The sequence below is a fragment of the Anser cygnoides genome, chromosome 1 (genome assembly GCF_040182565.1).
Source record: "Anser cygnoides isolate HZ-2024a breed goose chromosome 1, Taihu_goose_T2T_genome, whole genome shotgun sequence".
Lineage (NCBI taxonomy): Eukaryota > Metazoa > Chordata > Aves > Anseriformes > Anatidae > Anser > Anser cygnoides.
The window spans coordinates 112,375,959-112,383,614 of NC_089873.1; the positions used below are offsets into that span (position 1 = coordinate 112,375,959).

The 7,656-nt window shown below is 40.9% G+C and overlaps 1 protein-coding gene across 2 annotated transcripts; it reads right to left on the minus strand.

Annotated features, from left to right (window-relative positions):
• Positions 1–937: 937 nt before the first annotated feature.
• On the minus strand, positions 938–2,534 carry LOC106043422 (claudin-8-like). Of its 2 annotated transcripts, XM_066977939.1 has the most exons (2): positions 1,652–2,534; positions 938–1,358 (listed from the first exon to the last, which is right to left on the minus strand). In XM_066977939.1, the coding sequence occupies exons 1-2, from the start codon at positions 2,236–2,238 to the stop codon at positions 1,325–1,327; spliced, it is 621 nt and encodes a 206-aa protein (XP_066834040.1). In that variant the 5' UTR covers positions 2,239–2,534; the 3' UTR covers positions 938–1,324. The 2 variants fall into 2 exon arrangements, with proteins under 2 accessions (XP_066834040.1, XP_047927474.1); XM_048071517.2 differs by having other exon boundaries at positions 938–2,533.
• Between the last annotated feature and the right edge of the window lie 5,122 nt (positions 2,535–7,656).

Here is a 7,656-nt window from a genome sequence, read left to right on the forward strand (position 1 = left end):
TAAAATATATACTTTAGCACCAGAAAATCTATTTACAAATGTTCTCTTAAAGGCTTATCTGGAATTAATAAGTGCTGATTTGACAGTTCAAGTGATGAGCAGGATACTTTAAGCCTGTTTCCTGGTGACTAGAAAATTCCCACTAAAAGATGGTTTGCCGTAAGTGTAAATGAACATTAGCTAATATGTATAATGAATATCCATGTTTGATGGCACTGTTTCATTTAGGTTCATCCAAAGTCAAGTTTTGACTTTTTTAAAGGCTTTTTTAATTAAATGCAGCTTTCCACGTTCTTCAGATTGAACAGTCAAATGAATATATAGAGGCATTGCTCTGCACAACTTGAAAAGTCATTAAACTTGGTTTTCAGATACCAGTCAAAGACATAGAAAAGGAACAAACTGTCTACCCGTGTCATTAAATTATCAATGAAATGGTACTATCTATTACTACTGTGTGAAGAACAAGAAAAATTGTTTTTAAATGGAACTTCTTTGGTCACTTATCAATATTGTGATATGCATGCATTCAAAAGCAGGTTCTGAGTTTTCAACTGTGAAAAAAAGAATAGCTGCAAATACTGTTGGATTCTGCACATTGGACAGACAAGCATCAGACTGCTTGGCTCATGCTTTAAAGTGAGTCTTGCAAACACAGAGCAGTCAGAACAACATTGGGGCTTGGCTTTTGTGAGCATGATGGAAGATATAGGCAGGAACTCTTGATCCCCCAATGGGCAAGTGGGGATTGCACATTTACATTTGCCTGGCTTGTTTAATTATACTTGACTTTATCACAGTGCTTTAAAGTGCATAAAGACAGGTAGTCTGTCCTGAATTTTATAGAAGAGGAGATGCTATCTATAGAACAGGAGAAACCATTAAAGATGGAAAGTACTAGGCAACGGGAAGCTAATACATTCATGACAAAGGCTGGTGAAGTGAATAAAAAATTTATTATTCCACGAGATGGATTCTGTGCCCTGCAGAAGAGGTAAGAAGGATACATCAACTCTGCAAGCATCTGTGAAACACATAGTCAATCATGAAGATCTCTAACAGGGGAGCATGAACATTTGTGTGCTGATATTGAAAATAAGATCACTGGGGGCTTCTCCAGTCATTCAGCAACTGCTTCCACCGTGCTGCCAACTCCATGCTTCTCATCACTGTCCAGGGACAGTCCTGACAAAGACTTTACCTTAGAATAAATGCACTGATCCTCTTGCATGTCACAGGTTTAGGGGAGGGCAAAGGTACTATTGCACAATAGGTGCCTGCCTTCCAGCCCAGCCATACTCTGTTAGTCTTCTGTGAGAGGCTCCTAGCTGCTGCTGTTCCCATGCCAGTTTTCATTCCTATAAAATAGTGAGATTTTTCTTCTGGCTGAGGTCTAACATAATGTCCGTGTAATAACATTTCCTGTAATCATGTTAGAGAGCAGGTATGTATGTTAATAGTAAATAGTAAATTAAAAAGTTGTTCCTCCACTACAGACTCACAGTTTAGTTAGGTACTGAATTGATCAGTACATATAAACGTGCTAAGCAGAAAGATCACAGGTAGCAGCTACACATATGCCTGCATGCTTACGGATGGCCCTTCTGCAGAGCCAGGTTTGTGCGATCTGTTGGGGGAAAGTGATGGATACCTGGATTTTGGGGATTTACCAGCCCAGCACCAGAAACCACAGTACATTGCTCCCGCAGCGATGAGAAGTGCAGCGCTCACCCAGCCCACATAGAGAGCAGCTCCCAGTTCTCGTTTCAGTGGTGTAGGGACTTTTGGATTATAGAAGTCACGAATGATGCTGCCACCAGTCCAGGACACGGGGATCAGAATGAGGATGCCCGTCAGGAGAAAGGCAATTCCAGCTACCAGGATGAAGATACTGATGCTCTGGGGATTCTCCTTGGTCCTGCGAGTGTACTTCACACCAACAATGGCCAACAAAAAGGCAATGATTGACAGGAGCACCGCAATGCACATGAGGGCTCTGAATGCCTCTAATGGTGGGGGGAGAGCCAGGATAGATTTGTAGAATTTGCACTGCAGCCTGATGCCCATCTGACTGACGCAGTTCATCCACAGTCCTTCCCAGATAGTCTCAAACACCACGATGTTACTCTCAATGTGGGCAGAAACTCTCCATTGTGGCATAATTGTAGCTGCCAAAGTCCCGACCATGCCCACACCTCCGAATATTAGCCCGGTGATTTGTAATGCACAGCAAGCCATGCTCCTTCTGAAAAAAAGGCACCTCAAGCAAGGTGGCCTAGCGAGTCTTCCAAAATCACTCTTTCGTAGAAGAATTATGAAGCCTGAGAGACAATACTTTCTCCAGTAGCTTCCTCATACAGCAAGTTGGGTTTTTTTAAGAGCAGCTCTCCCCAGTCGGAGGTTCACACAGGTGGAAATCCATTTCTGACTGGCTAGAGGGAGCTGCTATTTATTTGCTTTGAAATCCCCTCCAACTAGTGCACCTACCCATCAAGCCTAACAAGTTTCCAGCCAATGGGGAACTAGGGAGGGGTTGATTTTACTGCTTTTCATATTGTGTCAGTAGTGATGTTATAATCAAGTAAGTGCCAGGGATTCAATTAAAGGCACCTAATTGCAGGGCTAATCATTTCCTAACTGCAAGATTGCAGCTATGTTGAAATCCAGTACAGAAAGTCTGAACTTCCATCTGCTAAAATATTATATAAAATAAGTCATTACGGTTGTTCTTATGACAAAAGCTAATCTTAGTCTTGGTGTGGGGCTTACCTTCTAAGTACTATAACCCTGGGAAAACATCTGATTTTTTTATTATTATTTTTTTATTTTAAATCAAGCTAGGAAGTAGTTGGTGTAGCTCTTTAATGTAGATTCCTCATTTTGATCAAACACAAAAGTATAATCATGATATTAGACAGGTACAGGAAAGTCAAGTATTCCAATCAACATCAAAGCTTTACTCTACCAGCTGCATAATTCACAAGGATGGCAAAATAGCTGGCAGGGTTTCACAGCTTCTTCTTCTGAATCCAGGAGTAAGATCACTGTTAGGAAATAATCCTCTATGAGAATCTCTCCCTGTTAGGACAGTATTAGGATAGTGTTGTTACTATGTTCTGTACTAATAATCTTCTCCAGGTAACAGTTGTACAATTTGAAAAGGGTGAGCTTTTCTTTCAGTATATAATGTACATTGAAAGAAGTCAGAGATCCCTCCCGTAAGCATTTATCTTGGCCTGCACAGAGAGCTACAAGTCTGGACAAAAATGCACACCAAAGACTGATTTGCCTTGGGCAAGTTAGGAATAACTGCTTCATTATGACTTTTTTTAACTTTCTTCTCCCTACCTGGAGATAATAGTATATGATGACACCTCATAGGTGTTATTAAAATAGAGGTGTTTCTGGTTACCCCAGCTCTTTGAACCAATAGGTCTAGTTAAAAAACGTGTAGGCTATAGACAATGAAGGCCTCTAGAAGTGCTATCCAAGAAAGACGCACTCTTAGATTGCTTGTTGGTTGTTGTGCTGTGGGCTGTGTGTGTTTAGAAATTTCAGACTTTGACTTTGATGGAATTCATTTAGTTACAGCCTTAGGTGTAACGTATTCAAAGCAAAAGCTAAAACCCAGGGAAAAGTGAATTGCCCATCTAAAGCATTCACAGCCTACGAAATCCCCTTCTTCCTATAATCACTAGCTGAAAGGAAGGACTGCCAGGCAGTGTGAGTTATATAGTATAACGTTACATGTCCATGTGGAAAATACTCCCAAGGGCTCTGGCTAATTCTTTTTTTGTCTTCAAGTCTGCCAGCATGAATCTGGGCAGAAAAAAATGTCCTCAGCTAAGATGTCAAATTTAACCTTTAGAAATCAAATATGTTCTTGGACTTGTTCTTATAGAGATGAATATTGCATCACCCTTCTGCTTACGCAAAAAAAGAATGGTGTTGAAGAAAAGATAAGGGTTTTTTTTGACGCCGTAAAGATAAAATAGCAGAGATGAAATCCAAAGTCATAGATGGCTACCTATCTAAAAGAAACTCCTTCATCTGGCAGGAGACTGCTCTCTTAGAAGCAGACTGTCTGCACACTAGACCTGTGCTATTTAATTTGAGTCCAGTCTCCATTTAGCTTGTAGAACATTTTTACCTCTAAATTATCAAAACTGAATTTTGATTTGTTATTTTAATGTCAAAAAATAGAAAATCTTTTATGGAAAAACCTTCTCGAAGCTAGCATTTAATTTTTATTTATTGTTTTTCCAACAGAAAAAACCCTTCATGTAACATTTTCAGGCAGCCAGCTCTTGAAGGTATACGCAGCTGGAGAACTGACCATGCCTAATGCCCTGAATCTGTTTATCTGACTGCCTTATCTAGCAAGATTGCTCTGAAATCATTTTTCCTTATATGACTCTGGGAGGGTCAGCTGTTGAGGTCATGCATAAAATTACACTCTGAGGCAGTCAGGGCACGGTTTGTATAGAAAATAAACTGCTCCCAAAAATACTATAAAAATGCATCATATGCTGGTTGTGTAAGAATACATCCAGAGAGTGCTAAACAGTTGAGTGTTTTTTGACCTCTAATTGGCAGTAGTACCTACGGTGAGTGACATCCGGATGTAGGTGTCAGGCAGGAACACCCAGGCTACGATGCTCCCTGTACTGTCCGGTGGCAGAATGGTTCTTGTTATTGAAACCTGAGGGGAAGAAAGCAGGAAAAGAAAATGAATAAATGACAGCTTTGAAACTTGAAGATACATTTCAGAAATGAAAATGAGCCACAAGAGACAGGCTGGAAAATAAAACCAAAAAAACAATACCAGTATCTTGGAAACTCATGAGGAATGGAAAAACTTATCAACCTGTTAAATGCCAAGGAGTCCCTGGACTTGCTGATCACCAGAAGATCTGTATTTTGCAGCAGAGCCCTGTGTTTGCTCAGCCTGGAGGGAGCTCTTACTTGTATACCCTAGAGAGCTGTACCTCCATTTAAAGGCTCACCCCATCTCTGAGAAAGAAATTCACTCACAAAATCACTCTCAAAAGCAGACATCTCTGAAAGTAGAACTTAAATACGTGCTTACATGGTGGGTATGACAGACACAATGGCTTTAGAGTCAGATGAGCAGAAATAAAAGGAAAACCCCTTTTCTGCCTGTCTAGACCTCAGAAGTCTCACCATGCTCTGTGTATCATCCGTGAATATCTTCTGGGTATCATCCTGTCATGCTACTGGCATGCTTACCTGCCTCAAGATGAGAGCACCAGTGCTTATGCAAACATGTCCACCCCAAGATTTGCCTTCAAAGAAGAAAGACAATGGAGGAAGCATGTAGGCTTTACATTTAATCTTCCTCTGGATGTCTGTTCGGATTTACATCTTCTCTTCCCCTCAAATCAGGAAGTTCATTTGAATCTTCTCCTGAGGGAGTATCTTACATTCCCTCCCTAGCTTTTAAAATGATGATGCCACTTGAAAAATAGGAAGTAGAGCATCTCCAGTCCAGAAGATTAACAGAACCTGTCAATGATCCCCAGTGCTTAATTAATTATAGGCATCAATAATGTAAACATTTCATTGCCTCCTAGAAACCAGGTTTCATTTCTCTGTGTATATCTTCTACATACATTGAATTTTACAGTCCTTATACATATACGAACACCTATACATAGTGTGTATGTGTGTATATGTATCATCATGAGTTCATGTCAAGAATAGGTTGGTTATGTTACAGGCTAATGAACTAAATTTAAGGTTCAGCAACATTCTTTGAACAGGCAAATATATAGGTTTATCAAAAGCACACTTTAGTGATTATTAAGAGTTACAGCTAAGTCTCTTAACCTCCCAGAGGCTTTAGCTGTCCAGTAAGGCTGCAAACCTGCCTAACATCAGCTGCAGAGCCTGGCAATGGGGAGTCCACCGAGTAGTGGCTCTGCGGTCCCTCTGCATCCTGTCACCTTGGCCAGAGGTGCTGTGTGAAGCCACGCAGACTTCAGTCATCCTTTACGTGCAAAATGTGCGTCAAACATACAACAGGTAGGGTTAGGATTGTCTGCAGATCGTTTGTTTTGGAAACACATGTGAATAGCATCAGTTTTATGGCAGCCTGTTTGTGGCTGCCACCGGGCAATTCACTACATGCTGGGGTGACCTGTTTGTTTTCAACTCCTTACAAAAGCTGACCACACATTTAAGGTAGTGTGTCCATTGATTTCTATGGTATTTTGATTCACTACTGTATTTCCAGCCTACCGGTGAAGCAAAAATTACTTTAATTCTGTTTTAATTTAATGGACCGAAGCCAATGGAGACCTTTTTTTGTAAGTGCTTGCTTTAATAATGCTGCCTGCACGTATGTTAAAAGATGAAACCACATCTCCTTCCCCCTTTCATCAAGACTGACACATTTTGGAGTGAGAGGAACATCTGCTCAGTGTAGCCTGGAGAAGGATTTCCTCCAGACACATAAAAGGCACTGTACTTGGGGTGTCGACCTCTAACTCTAGCTTTGAGGCAACCCATGTCTGACAGCTGAATCAAAAAGAACTACTTTGGTTTCAGTCATTTTACTCAGCATGCCTGAAATCCACAGCCTGACAGAACTGCCAAAGGCTTAATGATATTCCATGTCTGAGGAAGCCTGACTCCTGGACACTGTGAATGAACTTGAGTTCTGTATAATAAAACCCCTCAGTAATAAAATATTAAATACTCCTCTGAGTATTTAATCCATCTAAATTGCTTCAGGCTTTACAAGGTATTTGTCACCTCAGTAGTTATGTACAGGGAGCAGCCATCATGATGGAAATAGAACATGCCAGAAAATATGCGATCTTACTCGGCTGCTTAATGACAGGACCTCAGAGCACTCCTCTAGAAAATATTTGGGGAGCATTTGATTGCTTGATTCACATTAGGCTGTTGGAAATGTAACAGTGGCAAATTCCCAAGACAGTATTGATTGTTTTCATAAGGGGTAGCAGCAGGGTATACAGTTAGGCTATTACTGGATGAAGCACAGGAGAACTCTTTTATTTAAATGATTTACTGTGATGGAATGGAATAGGATAAGTTATATTGTGGCAGCAATGGCTTAAAGATAGATGAGAGGCAAAGTTGGTGGAAAGAGGTTGTAGCTTTTATTAGGCTACCTAATGCAGTTAGAAACAATCTCTCAGGCTCAGGATCCCAAGAAAGCTTGCTTTTGGAGCACAGCATAACAATACATCCTTGAACTATCTTTCCAGTAGCCAGGTGGTGCAGCAAACTAAAAAAGTCACAGACTTCTGAAAACAGGGCTTTTTATTCCAGCTTTCTCCATAATTTGGGCTCCTGCCTGTCCAGCGTATATAATAGAGTCATCCCATGTATATATAGCCCTTTCTTTTTCACAGAATCACAGAATCACAGAATCGTCTAGGTTGGAAGAGACCACCAAGATCACCAAGTCCAACCTCTGACCTAACACTAACAAGTCCTCCACTAAGCCCTATCCCTAAGTTCAACACCTAAACATCTCTTAAAGACCTCCAGGGATGGTGACTCAACCACCTCCCTGGGCAGCCCATTCCAATGCCTAACAACCCTTTCAATAAAGAAGGTCTTCCTAATATCCAACCTAAACCTCCCCTGGCGCAACTTTAGCCC

Bases quoted from the DNA above. Each gene is read 5' to 3' on its own strand.
- LOC106043422 (XM_048071517.2), bottom strand. From the start codon at position 2,238: ATGGCTTGCTGTGCATTACAAATCACCGGGCTAATATTCGGAGGTGTG.